This window comes from Poeciliopsis prolifica, unplaced genomic scaffold (genome assembly GCF_027474105.1).
Source record: "Poeciliopsis prolifica strain line A6 unplaced genomic scaffold, Auburn_PproV2 SCAFFOLD037, whole genome shotgun sequence".
Lineage (NCBI taxonomy): Eukaryota > Metazoa > Chordata > Actinopteri > Cyprinodontiformes > Poeciliidae > Poeciliopsis > Poeciliopsis prolifica.
Window position 1 is genome coordinate 4213116 of NW_026562412.1, and position 18121 is coordinate 4231236.

The 18121-nt window shown below is 36.5% G+C and overlaps 2 protein-coding genes across 2 annotated transcripts; one reads left to right on the forward strand and one right to left on the reverse strand.

Annotated features, from left to right (window-relative positions):
* Nucleotides 1-554: 554 nt before the first annotated feature.
* Nucleotides 555-3248, forward strand: LOC129374659 (uncharacterized). Its single transcript, XM_055053177.1, has 6 exons — nt 555-658; nt 740-799; nt 2228-2526; nt 2792-2918; nt 2996-3032; nt 3108-3248. The coding sequence occupies exons 1-6, from the start codon at nt 616-618 to the stop codon at nt 3178-3180; spliced, it is 639 nt and encodes a 212-aa protein (XP_054909152.1). The 5' UTR covers nt 555-615; the 3' UTR covers nt 3181-3248.
* Nucleotides 3249-6105: 2857 nt separating this feature from the next.
* Nucleotides 6106-14029, reverse strand: ptafr (platelet-activating factor receptor). The gene is made up of 3 exons (XM_055053329.1): nt 13627-14029; nt 8752-8819; nt 6106-8029 (listed from the first exon to the last, which is right to left on the reverse strand). Exons 2-3 carry the CDS (start codon nt 8773-8775, stop codon nt 6896-6898), a joined length of 1158 nt encoding a protein of 385 aa, XP_054909304.1. The 5' UTR covers nt 8776-8819; nt 13627-14029; the 3' UTR covers nt 6106-6895.
* Between the last annotated feature and the right edge of the window lie 4092 nt (nt 14030-18121).

The window sequence follows — 18121 nt, forward strand, 5'->3', positions numbered from 1 at the left end:
TGAATATTCTGAACCAGGTTTCCTTGTTTTGTGCAGAACGGTTTAAATCCAGTTACTCCTCCTGGCAGCCAGTGAGCGACTCCCTCAGGTCAGCAATCTAATCTGCCTACCGACCTGCTCCAGTCTGAGCTGCCATCTCAAGCTGAGCCTGAAGGGGACTTCTGTCGGAGATATGAAACTCTGAGACCAAACGTGTTGTGCTTCTGATAGACTTGCCTGCCAGCTTTGTTTTTTTTTTTTTTTTTTTTTTTTTTAAATCCAATAAAAGCTAGTTAGAAAAAAAAAACACTGTTCTTCCTGCAGGTTATAACTGAGTGGCAGATTTTAAATGTTAGAAACTTTTTTCCAACCAAATCATGTTTTATAAAACCTCTGCTGACTTTCTGTGCTGATGCTGTGGAAAACAAAGCGTGCTACGTTTCTTTTTTTCTCCCTTTGTAGAAGCTTGTGTGATCAATCATTGCATTGTTTTGTACATTTTTTATGAAGGGAAGTTGAGACTTCTGTTCCTACAGTTTCCATGTCTCATACTTCCTCCTGAGTTTGGAGTTGAACAATAAATTAGCTTTGAGAATCACACACAGACGTAACAGGAGGAGATTCACCACATACAACATGTTTCTTTGCTTTCTTGTTTTGTCCCTGTGTGCAAGCACAGGTAAGTAAAATGTCCCAGGGCAGAAAGTGAGAGCAGCTGTTTCTGATGGTTTTTAAAATCTCTTTTTTGAAATGTCTGCAGTGAAATCCCTGCCTTCTAATTCATCCACAACTGCACCCCACCCGATGACTTCGACAAAAGGTAATACACACCTGGATTTTTCTTTGTTGATTTAAAAGACAGAGTTAGCTTTGTAAAGGTAAAGCTGAAGTTTAAACATTTGATTCGTAGGCCTAGATTGTTCACCTTTTATGGACAAATGAAAAAAATATGGAATCTGTTTTGGGGCAAAAGAAAACTGGGCGTAGAATAATGCTTAAGTTTGAAGAGAAAAAATTTAATTTCTGAAAATTGTGTGCTTTTAGCACATATTTTTATTAATATAAATCCTGAATACTTCTGGAAGTTTCCAGTTTCCTAAACTTATTTGTGCAAACTACAACTTTCTTCAAAACGTTGTAAGCAGAAATAAAATGAAGCGACGCAGCTGGGAGAAAATGAAAGGGCACAAGTATTGCTGTCAGCAGCTCTGTATTGCTTCATTCAAGACGCTAGCAGTAGCTTAGCAGTAGCTTAGCAGTAGCTTAGCAGTTAGCAGTAGCTTAATGAATTGCCATTAGCATAGGTAATGAATTGTGAGTCAGAAAGCTTTAAGATAACCGGAGTTGACTTTAAATATGATTTATTAACCAGGCTGGGCAATATTAATAAAACATGCAATAATGTTGGAAGTTGTAGTGATGATATGGTGCAATAAATCAATAATTAAATCAACTTCACTAAACAGTGTTAGCATACTTCTGCTTTGACCTCATCACAGACAACAGCATGGTTTTGCGTGACCATATTTACTGTTTTGGCATAGAAACAACTTTTTTGTACTTTTCTAATTGTCAATATAAACATCGATTATTTGCTATTTTTCTCAAACAAAACAGTTCTTTTTTTAATTTATATTGCATACAATTACCCTAATAACAATAAATTTGTAATATATTGTGAAGTTATTAGCTACTATTACTTCCTATTGGAACATCTTTGAAAAGGAGAGTTATATTGTTGATGTTTTTGAAACTTATTCAGTCTAATAAACAGCCAGATTTATTCTTGTTTCGGCTGTATTGGGTGTCAGCTGATTGGAGAATTCGTCCCGACATCTCTTCCTGAGATTTCTGTTTTCAGTATGATCACCTTCAGAACCAGAAAACACAAGATAGATTTGTTTTAGTTTGTTTAAGCATATGAAGAAAGTGTTAATAAAGAGAAAACCCGACTTGTCACCATAATCTCTTGATCTAGACCTGAATAGACTCTTCATGTTGTCTGATATTTTCCATTAAGACCTATTAAACATAGTGCTAGTTAAAGATTATATAGGAAAATGATGCAGTGCAGTTACCATATATGTGTGAAATATTCATTCTAAAATAAGATTATGACAGATCATGAATCTCTAAACTGTATGTAGTAAAACTAAAAGCGACAAACAAAAAAAAACACTGCTTTGCTATAATATTTGTAAGAAATTTTTTGATATTTCTTATCTTCTTTTGCATCTTTCCACCACAGAAATACCACCGAAAACAAATATACCACTGAATTGCCCGCATCTTGTGGCCACACCAGATTACCCAGTTGCTGCAGGTCAAACAGTCGAGCTACGCTGTCAAACAATAATCCCATCACAAAACATAAGCTGGTCCAGGTCTCATCTTCAAAATGAGAGCTGGGAAAATGTGGGTTCAGGTCATGTACTGGTTCTCACCGAGCCCAAACAAACTGGGATGTACAGGTGTGAAATCCGCAATGCTGGGAGTGTGGCGTGTGTGAGCCAAAATCACGTTGTGTACATCGTCTCCATATCAACAGCAGGTCGGTTGTTTTTTTGTTTGGGTTTTTTTGTTTGCTAGAACAATCTTTTCTCTATTATTACCTGATTTTGCATGATGACAATGCATTTCAAAACATCTTCTCAGTTGAGTCAGATTTCTGATTTCTAGAGAACCCTCACCTGTTCCCAGAACATTATTTACAGATCCACCAATTCTCTGGAAATTAACTCAATTTTTTACAGATTTCCATTAAAGTTTTTTGTCTCTGTTGACAATCTGATTCCCCATCTTGTTTCCCCAGGAGCAGCTAGGAAAAGCAGCCTTTGCCTTTACTATCTTGTTCTTGATTGGCATCATTGCCGGTCTGGGCTGGTTCTTTTGGGAAAGATCTAGCAATAAACTGAGCGCTTTGGACACTCCAAAGAAAGGTAAAGACAAATCTGGTTGAGTCAAATTCTTATTTAAAGCATTTGTGAATCTTTAAAATGTATTTGTTGTCTATTAGATGTCCCACCATCTGTCCCACCTGAAGTAATCCCGAAGTGAGTTTCATTCTTGAATCTGTCTGGGTGAAAATGTGCAACATGACAAGATTAATAAACATTTTCTTTCTCCAGGAATTTGCCACAGACGAGTGAACCTGATGCGGATGTCTACATGAACTATACAAGCGGGACTCAGCTTGTATAGTGACCTCAACCCTTCCAACCTCACAGGGGAAGAGTTTTACTCCTCTCTGTCATAAATGGTGAACTGAGTGGGTGTTGAGTCAAATAATTGTTTGATTTGGTCTATGGTCATCTCTGCAATGCTGTCTGAACCTCCGTGTTTTAGATTTAATCTACTTTTACATATTTTTTTTGCAATGTCAATGCGGTGAAAGCTTTCTGTGGTCTCTGTCCAAGTTGTCAAAATGTTTTGGGGATTTCTTCTTAATCTTTATCTTTCATATTTTATATTTGTAAGCTGTGCAGTTATCTTCAAGCTAACTTTCTTTGTTTGACTTAAGAAACATCTGTAATTTAACTCTAAATATTACATCACACAAAGATTTCAAATGATTAAAAAAAAATTTTTAATGAACCTTTTTTGTATGTTAGGGATTTGGGCCAGAAAATCACTACACAAACCTTTCAGTACTTAAAAAGGGCTAAATGGTGCCACAGTTTGTCGTGTTTATGATCAATCTTGAGCTCTGAAAAAAGTTGCTTCTTTCAGATTTCTTCTGTTTTTGCTTCTTTTTTCCACACTTACATGTAAAAGAGTTTAGGAATGGATTTTTAAAATATTGTCAAAGGCTTGAGACTTAAACCACAGTAAGCACCATGTGAAGCTTTGCAGAGGAGGCTGTGTATCTTATTCACCTGCCTCAGGTAAGATCAGAGGTCTAACTAATTAAAATAAAAAAATAAAGCATAATAATAAAATTAGGAATGGTCAAAATAACAAAAAAGATGCAGAGCTTTCAGACCTCAAATAATGCAAGGAAAACAAGTTCATTTAGAAACAACACTAATGTTTTAACTCATGAAGAGCTCAGAAATCAATATTTGGTGGAATAACCAGCAGGTTTTCAATGGGATTCGGTGCAGTGGCTCTTAGTTTCTTCTAGAGATGCATTTTTTTATGTCCTGTTTAGAAAACTTCTGCATTACCAGGAAGAACAGAAATACTGCAGAACGCAGCAACTAAATACAACATGTGTGATGTTAATTTGCACAGTTTTATTAGCATGTTACCAATCTACAATGTTTTACAAACATGTTTATGACCTTTAAAACATTTCACATGTTTTCACATTAAGGCCACAGAACATGAATAGCACTGGCAGGTGGGAAATGAGAGATGGTTTCAAAATACTTAGAGACAAACTCTGAAGCATACAGCATGCCTTAAGTCACACTTATAAAAGTCATTGTACAATAAATAAAGTCTATCTGAGTGTAATTTAGTAAAAGGTCCAGCTGCTCTGTGAGACCAAACACGATCATGAAGACCAAGGAACCACAGCCAGCTCAAGGAGGAAGTTGTGAAGAAATTTAAACCAAGAATAGGTTAAGGAGCGGAAAGAGTGCATCACAACTGCAAAACAGATGTGTTGGTCCACCTACACTGAGCGTAGCCAAAGCAAAACGTGGTGGTTGCAGTATCATGCCGAGGGGATGGAAATGGCCAGATGGCTGGAGGTAGATACAAAATGCTGCAAAATGCAACAGAGGGAAGAGAAAAATCTGGACCATTCAAAAATATTTTATTAATCCCAAAAGGAAACTAAATATGACACTAAACCTACAGCCAGTCAAAAAATGGATAATTTAGATCAAAGTACTTTAGGTGATAGAATGGTCTAGTCAAAGTCCAGACCGAAATCCAATTAAGATGTGAAAATTGACTCATGCCTAAAAATCAAGGGAGAATGCATTCTGCTATATTTTGGTAATTTCAACATTTATATTTTTTGAAAATTTTAAACTCTTATGCAAATTTTGGCTCCAATGAAACATTAAAATTCATTGGAGCTCCATAAAACACAGCAAAGACTTTGACAGCTCACTACATCAACCTAGAAACTCAATTTAACTTTTATACAAGTCACAAGGCATTCAGCTATCTTCAAACAATTATTTCACAGTTTTTTTAAAACCGTGATTTAAGTTTTACGTAAGTTTTTGACTGTTTTCAGTTTTACAATGTGATCCAATGACCAAAATTCTTCAACTGCTGCAGTGCGCTCTCTAGCAACTGTCGCTTTTTCAAATTTTACAGATTTTTCACAAACAGTGCAGCTGTTCTTACAAATGACACTCTACATAAATAAATTGCGCAGCAAACGACATTTGGTTTAAGGGAATATAAGCATCATTGATATAGGTTTTAGGATTTTTATTAAAACAATCCCTGAGTTCAGTCACCCCTTCCTCCTCATTGCACCACATAAACTACTTTCACCTTTCTTAGATTTCCATCTGCTGTTTTTCCTCTTCAGGGGCTTTTATTCTCGAGGCTGTTTCGCAAGAAGCAGAAATGTTCTAGTTGGAGTGAAAGCTGCTGCTACAAACCATTGCCACACAGGGGACTGAAATCAAGAACAATCTGTGCCATCTGCATTCCAATAAAATACATCTGGGAGTGTGGCGTGTGTGAGCCAAAATCACGTTGTGTACATCGTCTCCATATCAACAGCAGGTCGGTTGTTTTTGTTTTGGGTTTTTTTGTTTGCTTTTTGAACAATCTTTTCTCTATTATTACCTGATTTTGCATGATGACAATGCATTTCAAAACATCTTCTCAGTTGAGTCAGATTTCTGATTTCTAGAGAACCCTCACCTGTTCCCAGAACATTATTTACAGATCCACCAATTCTCTGGAAATTAACTCAATTTTTTACAGATTTCCATTAAAGTTTTTTGTCTCTGTTGACAATCTGATTCCCCATCTTGTTTCCCCAGGAGAGCAGCTAGGAAAAGCAGCCTTTGCCTTTACTATCTTGTTCTTGATTGGCATCATTGCCGGTCTGGGCTGGTTCTTTTGGGAAAGATCTAGCAATAAACTGAGCGCTTTGGACGCTCCAAAGAAAGGTAAAGACAAATCTGGTTGAGTCAAATTCTTATTTAAAGCATTTGTGAATCTTTAAAATGTATTTGTTGTCTATTAGATGTCCCACCATCTGTCCCATGTTCTGTCCCAAATGTTCTAGTTGGAGTGAAAGCTGCTGCTACAAACCATTGCCACACAGGGGACTGAAATCAAGAACAATCTGTGCCATCTGCATTCCAATAAAATACATCTCATGATTATAATGCAACAAATTCAAGGAGTTTTAATGCTTTTAAAAGATATAGTAAAACCAGAACAACACTATCAACTTAAATAAGGAAGTAGAAAACCTTAGCCTGCACTCAAGGTTGAACCATTTCAGTGGAAGTTTATTCCCTGCAGCTTGTTACAAGAACAAAAAAGATTAAAAATAGTAAAAAATAAAGAGAGATAAGATATGTTGATCGACAAGTCTAAATAAAAGTCATTAATAAACAGCAGCTTATTACATTCAAGGAGCATTTTCTGTTATCCGATTGTTGCTTTACAGTTTGTTTTAAATGACTAGAGTCATTTAGCGAACCCAAATGTGGTCCAAGGTGCAGTGCCTGGCAGTGAAGTAACACAATCAGCTTGCATTTTTCACCAAAGTATGAGTAGACACAAGGCAGAGGCAAAACATCATATGAAAATGTCCAAAAAATAAGTAGAAAAACAGATTTTGGTCAAATGAAGCTTGGTGTGAAGGAACTATAAAAAAAGGACAAATTGCAAACATTAAAAAAAAAACAGAAAGGTAAACAAAATCAGTAAAGTCCTGTTGAGTATGTGACACCGGTTCTCATGTGTTCTTGTGTCCATCATGGAGTTATTCCTCTTCCGGCTGTGGGTGGATACTCTGAAGTCTCTGGCTGTGGTTCCTGCTGTCCATGGATAGTTGGATGTTCGCCGAGTGGGAACAAGCCTCCCCTCTTGATAACTTTTTGATGTGCTCCACAATGAACCTCCTGAACTTCCTCGTGGCAAAGAAATACACCACAGGATCCAGGATACAGTTGAGGCCCATCAGAACCAAAGTGATCTGATGGGCGTCGTTGAGCGCCTGCCGTGTGTCCTGGCTCCAGTTTACGTGACCCCAGCCCTCCTTTATGTCCAGCACGGCCAGCGCCCAGGGGCCCTGGATGATGTGGTGGGGCATAAAGCACAACACGAACACCCCCACCACCGCCAGGAGCAGCTGGAGAGCCCTCCTCTTCACCCCTCTGGCCTTATTGGGCCTTTTGAACGTAGAGGTAAGCGTCCTGTTGGACTTGATTGTGTCAGAAAAAGCCTCTGAGTGAAGTGTATTCTGAGAAAGCAGGTTTCGGGCAATCAGGGAATTGCACACGACAACAAGAAAAAACACAACAAAAAACATGGCAATTATTATGAAATGCGTAGTTGCCACTTTCCTCTTTTCATCCTCCGTTTGATTGTGGTACCCCTCGAAGCATCGAGTCACGTTTCCATCGTCGTTGGTACCTGGTGATGTGAAGTAGGGGATTGACAATGAAATGGTAAACACCCAGATTACGACGCATACGATGATCCCACGGCGCCTGTGGTCCGACGAGGCTGCGTCCAGAGGCCGAGAGACCGCCCAGTACCGGTTCAGGCTTATCGCTCCCAGGAACAGGATGGTGCCGTAATTGTTGATGAAAAATAACGATCCCGCCAGCTGGCACATGAAATCCTGGAAGACCCAATCCCCCTTACGCCTGTAGTACCCAATCCAGAAGGGCAGTGCACAAACAAAAAGGAGGTCGGCGATGGTCAGGTTGGTCATGTAGATGCGTATTTCTCCCATGGCCTTTGCCTCACGGAGACACCGCAGGACGAACAGCACATAAAGATTGGCGAAGAAGCCCACAACGAAGATGATGCTGTACACTACTGGGAAGAGCATGTAGCGAAACTCCGAATCCAGAAAGGTCGAGCTGGTCTCTGTACCCATCGTTTCTACCTGAGGGAGAGAAAATAGCACATGAATAACATGAAACAGTTCAACGACGAGAGAGCAAGACAGCAACTGGGTTCGAGTTATTTTGAGGTTTTGCTCAGGATGTGAAAGTGAAGTAAGTCAGCAAATTCTAAAAAGAAGTTGAGAGGACAGTGAGGAAAGTGACTTTCTGGTTAGCAGTGAAGGCCGTGCAAACAAAAGGAGCCAGAGCTGTTCAATCATGCAGATGTGCTCTAATAAATTAAAACCTTGTTTTTTCCTAGAATGCTTTTTGCTCTCACAACTAAAAATATGGGTTCTGTTTGAAATAAATATATAATTTTACATTTGCATCTGAATAGAAACATTTCTATTGACTTTCTAACCTTTTCTCATTTTTATTATGATCAAGCCTAATTTCTCAATTTCTTTTTAGTTTTTGTGTCTTCATATTTGTGTGATTTATTAACATTAACATAATAAACTTAACTTCACAAAATCTTGAATTTAATAGCAATTTTGCACCACTAATTATCTCATTTCAATTGAAATGTGAATAGTTTGAGTCTTTATTTTGAATCACGTCAGCTGTAGCTGTTTTATAGAAAATAATATTTTGGAGTTTGTCACAGCTGTAAAATAAAAACAAATCTATATGAATGCAGTGGTATACTCCATAAATACAGAAAATTGCACATAATGACACTGATCTTCTTTTTGAATGCCAGAGAAAAGCTTTTACTTACAATATGTTGGTCACTTGTCATCATTGATAGGATGCAGACTTTCTTTTGTTCTTTCTTCTTTTACTCAGCTAACCACACAAAGAAAACACATTTCTGCTTAATACCACAGGTGTCAAACTCCTGTCCTCAACTTTTAGATGTGCCTCTGTTGCACCAGACCTGAACAGAATAATTAGGTCATTAAGGCTCTGGAGAACTGATCTACACAAGGAGAAGGTAATTAAGCCATTTCATTCCAGCGTTTTGTATCTAAAAGCTGCAGGCAGCGGCTCTTAAAGACTGTAGGTTGACACCCCTGCTTTATACCTTCCTGTCTGACTGTGCACTTTCCTACATTTAATCTTTTTCAATCTATGAGTTCACTGGAACTGAACCTCAAAACAGTATCTTAGAGATGACTATCATCAGTAACATTTTTCCTTCAACACAACTTCTTCATTATTTCTCAAATTGGGTGCACCACAAACTCTCAGCAATGCCCCAAAACAGGATGAAGCAGCTGCTGAATATTCACAGGTTCACCAACAAAAACATGTTTTTGTCACTTTTGACATTTTACTCAAAAGTTAAACATATGATTTACTTCTGACAGAGATCATCTACTATAAAAGTCGGACCAAAGCGATACATCAAATCGCAATAGTCTTTGCAAGAGATTTGTTCTACAATAGATATTTGGTTGGACATCATATTTAAATTCTCCTGCTTGCATATTCTACATACAAGTCACATATTTTGTTTGTTTGCCCTTGAAGCACACCATAAGTAAAATGAAAATTAAATCAATGGAAAGAAAAGATGAAGTTGATGTAGTTAAAGAAATGTAGGATCATTGTAGCATGCTTCTCTGATATCCAAGATTTATGATAAAACCTCTAAGGGATTCAAAATCAACAATCAAACAATTACAATACGAAGCACTAAAACAGAATTACAAGAGGAAGCACTAAAACCTCCAAATGGTTGTGGCATTCAGAAAAAACTGTAATTAGTTGAAAAGTGTTCTTTACCACAGAGTGAAAATCATCTAATTTCTTCTAAAAGGAAAAGTGAATCTGTCTGTTTCCTCCATTAATTGACAAAAGTAGCAGGATGGCACGATGCATTAGTTTACCATAATTATTTAATTTCTGCTAAGCTCAGATTCTGGGATTTTGCTCATATATACCCATGCAGTTTACAATGTGCATGAATACAATGCACATAAATTTTCCAAAGAATGTAAATTATAAAACAAAACATTTTTATTCTATCACGGTTTGTTGTTGGAACCTGTTTCAGTGAAAACATTCGTAAATTGTTAAAACTTTCAGGAGATTCTTCCAAACAGGCGTTCTGGGAAGGATTAAGAACGAAGTGAACCGTGCTACAACTATTTCCGTTAGATGACACAACATTTTCTTTGACAGCGCTGCATGACACCAGCACTATTTCTCAATATCATGTGAAAATTGCACTTTGTTTTTCCATCTTGCAAACTCTATTAATTATTCACACTGCATGTCATACTTTTGTTGTGATCTGCATTGTTTATTACAGATTATCACTGCTGCAAAGCAAAGATTATAGACTTCTAAACGTATTCTAGCAATTATATCTTGCTAAAATATACACTAACGATTTTAATCTGATTTAAAAATGCAGCTTAAAGTTATAAAATACGCACAGACTCTAATTTTTGAATCTCTAAATTGTGGGCTCTAATCTGTACATTTACTTGGATTGCTTAATAAATGTCTTTAGTCATCTCTAAATACATTTGCATCCCACAGACATGGACAACATCAAAGAATATATTTCAGTATAAAGACTTATTTTCAGTTTTGTCTGAATGTGTGTCCTTTTTACAACTGAGGTTAGTTTTAAATGTTAGAAACACTTTTTTTTATGAGCATTTTAAGGTTATTTTGACCATGTCACATGGATGTTGATTTTTAAAAAAAATAGAAGTACTGAATTGCATTACATAGAGTTACTATAGTAATTACTATATGCAATTATAGTAATTACTGAATTACTATAATTATTGAATCATAGGAATTCAGTAATTACTATAATTGCTGAATTATATTCGGTGATTATATAATAATTATAGTGATAATTATTCAAATTATTTTCCTTTTAAAGAATTTTTAAAAAATATGTTTAACTGACTCAGTTAAGTTACTTTGTCTCGATGTTTGAAGTTAGTTCAACTTGCATCAATTTACAGGATGGAAAATCTGCCATCAATTACATTGAGTTGATCAAATTGGTTGTTTTTATAAGTGTAGCTATTGGCTCTGAAACACTGAATGTGACAAAATGTTAGCAAAAATAAACTTTTAAAAATAAATCTTTTATAAAAAAAATGTGTTAAACATTTCTAAACAACTGATTACTTTGTCACATACTTTTATGGGGGAGTTTTGGAGCCGTTGTACAATACATGCATAATTTTAATAGGTCTTTTGTTCTCTAATTATACATTTAGATAATGTTCTGCTTCAATATCAATGATGTATGATATTGATATCATACATTGATGTATGATATCAATATCATACAATGTGCATTTTCCATTTTTTCCCCATTCATCAACTGTTTCTTTAGAGAGAATTGGAAAACACCAAGTTGGATGAGTTCATCTCTGCTGGGTCAATATCATAGTTTCATAAGTTAGTCACTGTTTGCTCACTGCTTACTCACTGTTCAAACCGTAACAAAAGGTTTAAACTCAGTGACTCCCTTTATAAAACTCAATTTTGGGACTGAAAGACTAAAAATATACTTTAGCAGCAAATTGTGTCAGCTTTTTATTAATTTTAGCTGAATAAACTAGAGTTTTTATGTCAGCACTTTGAAAAACTGAAAGAAGAAGAAAAAGACAGGATTGGGAACTATTTCCCAGAATGCTTAGCGGCATGTTTCTGTATCCTGAGATGGAAGTCCGTTACATTGATCTGACTCCTTTGTGCTATGAAGGCAAATGTTTACTTCTGTCCTGTTCTCACTGAATGTTTTTGAGCATAATTCACTGTGACGTTTAATAAAATTCATTATCAGATCAGAAATTTTGTTCAAGTAATTTGAAACAACAACTGAAGTCATTCTAAAGTGAAATGTGTACTTGATTTAACTTGATAATGTGAGTAAATTTGTGAGTAAATTTGTGCTCTTTAACTTGGCAAAGACAGTTTTTTCTTGCACAATATAGTTATTTGGTTTAAATTGCATCTTTAAGTTAAAACTCACAATTCAAAATTAGCAAACTGAAAAAAACAATGTTTAGACAACTTATCTCTTGTTGTGAAGCCAACTGAATAAACTTAAATTTCTTAGTTAAAACTAAAAAAGATTCTTGTTGATTTAAATTGTCTTTTTAAGGCAGCAGGTGGACTTTCATTTTCAAGTTAAACCACCTTCAAATGTTTTACAGTATAGATAAAAAAAAAAAAGTATATCGTTCAAAGACAGAAGGCAAGTTGTTACTGTAGAAAATAAAGAGAATTTGATCCGGTATAGAGCCCTGTGGGACACCAATTAATACAACTACCAGTTCAGATTTATAACTTTTGGTTTTAACAGCTTTTGAACAAAATAAACTGTACAATTTTAAATAAACATCTATAGAACATATTAAAACAAGAAATGGGTTAAGTAGAATGTATTAGTGACAAGTTTTAGCTAACTTCTGATATTACTATTTCAAACTATCTCTAAATGGCTTGAAATAAAGACGATCTGGTACTTTTCTATAACAAGAAAAAACATATTTTATTGACAGATTTAATTCAGTTTTAGGGCCATTGTTCTTTTTTGTAGATTTGCAGGACAGCTGTGATGTCTGGACACAAATTCGATGGAGCTTATTAGTTTTCTGCATACTTTATAGTTTTGTCACAGCATAATAACACCTGAATTATCCATCTAAATAAAACAAATAGATACAACTTATCTAAAGGAATTGATCAAAACGATGATAAATAAATGACTGCACATTACAAGAGAGCTAAAACCATTAGTGTGTAAAATCAGGGAGTATTTAAGGTTACTTTTTAAAACATTACAGAAAACCTGTGTGTAGTTATTGAATGCACCTTTAAAATTTGACTGTTTGTTACAGACAATCGAGAGGTAAAGTAAAGTAGACAATTTCCAGTAACTGGATAAAAAGGTTCAAGACTCTTACAAGAGTTTTATATGAGAAAGAGTCTTGATTTGTTTTGGCAAAAAAATGCATTAGCTAAACTATAGGAATACCATATTATGCCTATAGTTTAAATGTATGCCAATGAGTCAGAGGCAATATTAGGGTGACCACAGACCTAAATGCAACCCACATCTTCCGGTTTCTATCAGCTTTGAAGACAAAATGTTCCTTTGCTTTCTAATTATAGTATTTAAAATGCTATAGCTACTGCAGTCTAAACAATGATTTCAGCTTCCTCACAGAGAGCAGGATATTTTCCCACTTTGATGATTGAATCCATCTTGTCCTCCACATGCTGCAACATTCCAGTGGCAGAAGAAGCAAAGCAGCCCCAGAGCATCACAACGCCACCACCATGCTTCACTACAGGCATGGTAGTGAAGATTTGTTTCATGCTTTAGCGTTTAGCATGTGCCTCAGTGTTAAAGCTGAAACCTCAGCCACCAAGTCATTTGACCAATATGAGCTGAAACCACTAACTTGGTTGATTTGTGGGACAAAACACTGAAGCAATTAGTCATTCTAGGCGCAATGAGTAAATGTTAAAACAAACTTCGCTGCTTCAGTTTCAAGACATTAGAGGTAGTTCTTGAGAAATTAACATCACGACGCCAAAACCTCTGCATACATCTGAATAAACAGACTTTACAAATAAACAGTTTTCAAAAACAAGTTGTACTTACTCTGAGTCAGGAAAAGTCGACTTTATATCTGTTTATCTGGGTTGATATGGAACTAGCTGTTGTTTTTATGCTGTGACAAAGAAAAACGATGGCATGACTTGCCGCTGAGCTTCTTTTTCTCTCTGGATGACACCGACGCCTTTCCGCGGATATGAGGCGCTTCTTCAGCCCGGAGCGGCTCCTTGGGGGCGTGTCCGCCACGGAGCGTTGAGACGCAACCCAGACTTTCTGCGAAGCAGGAAATCCCCGCATGAAGCAACTGATCTCGAGTCCTCAAAAAACTATGAAGATGCCCAGGTTGCTGCAAGGCTGGAAATCTTAACTTGGTTTTTGTTTCCTCCTTCACTTATTCTTCCGCTGAGGAAAAGAAAACAGGAGAGATTATGATGCTAAACTTCTGCATTTAAAGCTCGCCAGAAATTAATGACCGTTTGATTTTTACCTTTCAAATACAAACACCTTTTAATTTGAAGTGATAGTCTTCATATAAAAACAAAATGTTAACGACAATGTGTTCCCATTTCTCTTTATTTATTTTTTATGTTGAAATAAGTTTCATTCTTGATTATTTAACAGTTATTTATTAGCATTAAATGTTGGTATTATAGCTGCTTCTACTCTTTTGTCTTCTTTGCTATTTTTATCCTTTAACCTTTTTCAATATTGTCATCTTCCTAAAATAATTGGCACAGAGAAATCACTACATCTTTCTTTCAAAAAGAGTTTCCATATAAAGAATAAGAAAGAGACACTTGACAAAAAATAATTTGTCATGATTCAATCGTAATACTCTGCTAAAAGTGTGTTGCATTATGTTTGCATTGAAACTTCTAGTTTTAGCTAAACTGAAAGTCTGCAGAAAACTAAGGGACTGTCTTGCAGACGGTAACTTACTGGAATATGACGAGTCCAGGAGGGATTTCCGGACAGTGCAGGACTAAAACTGCATAGGAGTGGTTGCATTCCTACATCGGAGCTGTAACTTCACTGACTGAGTTTATGGCAGCAATGTTTCACAAGAGGCAGTAAATCTCATCAGCTCCAGTGTGGAAGCAGAGCAACCTTTGAAGAAGATGCATCATTCAGGAAGACATTTCTCTTTGTGGCAAAGATGACTCAGAGGAGATAGAGCAGGCAGCAAGGGAGCTGCTTTTCTTAAAAATCAGTGTTATAAATTTGTCTTCTTTTCTGCATCCAGTAACAGAGAGGGTGGCAGTAATTCAGATGACTCCAGGACTCAGTGGCTACTTTCTATTCTTCCAACATTTTATCAGCATTTCAACTCATTCTCCGTCCATAATTTCAAAATAAAATTGAAATGGCAAACATAGGGGATTAAATGGCATGGTCGAGAACATAAGACCTATGGGACGTCATCTACTTGATGCATGCATTTACTGAAACGTGAAGACTTGTATTTCATGGGATGTATCTGACATGTGGACAAGTGACAGAATGCTACCAGGGAGCACAGAAAAAGATGCAGGAATTATGGTTGACTGGAAGAAATAAGTGGATGCTGCTCATGTTTAACCTTGTCCATTGACTTTTTAAATAGTTTTTCTGTTTTTATCAAGATTATTATAAAAAATTAAGTAATTTATGTTATGGAAACACGGTCGCCCCCCTTGATACAAGAGAAATCTCAGATTATTAAGAAAATGCCCGCTTATCAATTAGTCGATCGAAATGAAACTTTCTTTATTTTCACCACAAGGGGGAGCCAGAGACTGAAATAAAATAGGAAGCTGTAGTTTGAAAATGTGTTTGTTTAGTTAAATAGTGATAGAGGGAAAAGAAAGATATGTTGGGGGTTTTTCAGAAAGACTGGACTCATTGCAAGAAAGAAAATTTTAAGTAGAAACCAGGAGATGGCAATAATGAATCTCTTCAATTGTTTCTTTGTCCAGTAAATCTATTTAAAGTTTAAAACTCTTTTTGTTTCATGCTGCTGCCAAGCATTGCCAGGTCTCCCTTAAAATCACATTTCATGGAAGACCTGGCTAAGACAGACAGCAGCATAATCTCAATGGTGATTACCTGCTCAAATTAAAGTAAAATAAATAAATAAAACCTATATCCCAATATAGAAACACAGTAGGTTTAATGCACTTGATATTTGCATTGAATCCTGTTTTTTCTTGTGACTGGAACTTGCAGAGAGATGCATTACTGGTGTTAAAGCACATTCTTTGTTTTAAGGTGGAAAAACAAAATACGTACATTTCTCCCTTTGCAGGAACTGCAATTCACTTTGTTCAATGAGGACAAGAATATTTTTACATAGATAAAAACCAAAATACATTTTTAAACAATAACAATATCTGTGAGAGAAAGACAAGAAAGCATGCAGACAGCATTCCCTTTGTTCTGTCCGGCAAGAATCAGGCATCATTTTACATTATTGTCTGATTGCTTTAAACAATGCAGACGTCTGTAAAGCCAGACATAAAACCCAAACCAATCGAAAAGTTTTTTGTAAAGCATATTTGAGACCATGCCAGTCAGTCAGAGCATTTCCAATTCAACAGGAGCACAAGCTGATGATTGGTGGTTGGGAGTTAACCTTGCACTATTTTTTGTTTTAAAAACTATAGCTGGTCACATAGCCTGTGTTGTTTAAGACTGGGGAGTGTTTCGTGTTGGTGATTGAGCATTTTCTCTAGCATCATGGTGGAGCAGTGGAAATTTGTTGACGGTGAAAGTTGACATACATGCAGGATGGTGGTAAGAATATTTTTTAAGTGAATCTGATGGGTTGCACATTTGCAGGTAAATTTATACTCATATTTGGTTGTTTGTAGGTATGAAAGGTAATTTTCAGGTAGATTTGCCAAACCTAATCTGATCGCCACCCAGGATGATGAGATTATTTCAGCAAAGGCTGAAAGCACTTTCAAAACGCACGAGATCACGACGAGGACTGATCTGCTATTAGGAAACAGACTTGAGGCAACGTGTGAGATATGTCACATTAAACAGCTAATTAGATATTCCTTGTACATTGTTTTACAATTGAAGTTCAGTGACTCACCACAATGCTTCGGAAGAGTATTGCCCTTAGGCCTCAGTCTTACTCTGCTGACAAGTCTCGTTGTGAATCAGGTATAGAATTAGTGTTCATGTTTATTATCCACCTTATTGCTGTACTATGGGATTGATTGGGGATTCAAATACTGGTAATAAAGTGGAAGTTACACCAAAGCAGTTTGTTTTATGATGATTTGATTGTTAATAATGTATGGCGAAGGGTATTTTTGAAGTAAGTAGTTTGCTTTTTGGCTAAATCTCTTTTCTGTCTGTTTCCACACTTACATACATCACTGCAAAATATTCTGGTATTTGTTGCACTGTTTATGTCTGCACCCATAATCTCATGAAGCCAAATGTGTAGTTTTAATAAGCATGTTTTTTTTAACATGAACGCAAAAATATATATATTCCTGCAATCTGTGGTTCTGCAAAAGTACTGTGACAGATTTCTTATTCTTCCACCACTTTATGTAGCTTTTTGAAGGCCTAAAATATTTTAAAACTCTGCAAGCTTTACTCAGAATTGTCCACTGAATAAAATTTGTGTCTTAATGGAATTCAAAATGGGCGTGGCCAGCTGCACTTTTGGGCCAAGGTTTCATTTTTGACTTTTCATACTTGTCAAACTTCAACAAACTCCTCCAGTTCGGGTTTTGAGCTGGTGGCTTCATATTTGGTAAGTATCCCCTGTTGGCATGGGAGATTAAAAGTTATCAAAGTCTTGAATTTTGTACACGCTGAAAGAATGGGGCCACGTCTCAAAGTTTGCATCCTTTTTGAAATGTTCAAAATGTTGCAACTTCCAAAAAGGTATCTAACAATCCATGTTGCCATGTGCTGACATTAAAGCCCCACTCCATGAGAACAGGAAGTCACTTTTTGTTTCTTATATAGGTTCATCTCTGAACCTCTTGACCAAATCAACATGACATTGTGTCACAAGACAAGACTGTGTCTTAATGACTCGGCGCATTTTAAGGAATTGGAGATCAAATGTTATCAAAAGTTTTTTACTACAGCAAAGCATGTGGGTGTGGTCAATCCTCAGAATTTCACCATTTGCTAAAAAACACCAAGGTGGAATAACTTCCACACGCCAGCTTTCACCTGCATCAAACTTTCTGGTTGTCATTACAGACCAGCGCTGATCATACTCTCTTGGTAGGTTGGTGACATCACTTTAGCCTTTTCGACTTCTGTCTTGTGACACAGAAAAGGCTGGTCCTCCATTCGTCTTTGGACAGTGACTGCTGACTGGACTGTGTGGTGTCTTTGCTACGTCGCGCTTTGCATACAGTTGGCTCTGAATAAGTTTTGTGGTCCGATTGGACTTGAATGATTTGTCAACCACTAAAGAGCCTGACAGGACTCCATTGGAATTGGACTCAACTGCGCCCCCTAGCTTATTCTACAGCTGTATCTTCCTGATGCATCATTTGATCTCCACCAAAAGTGTATCATC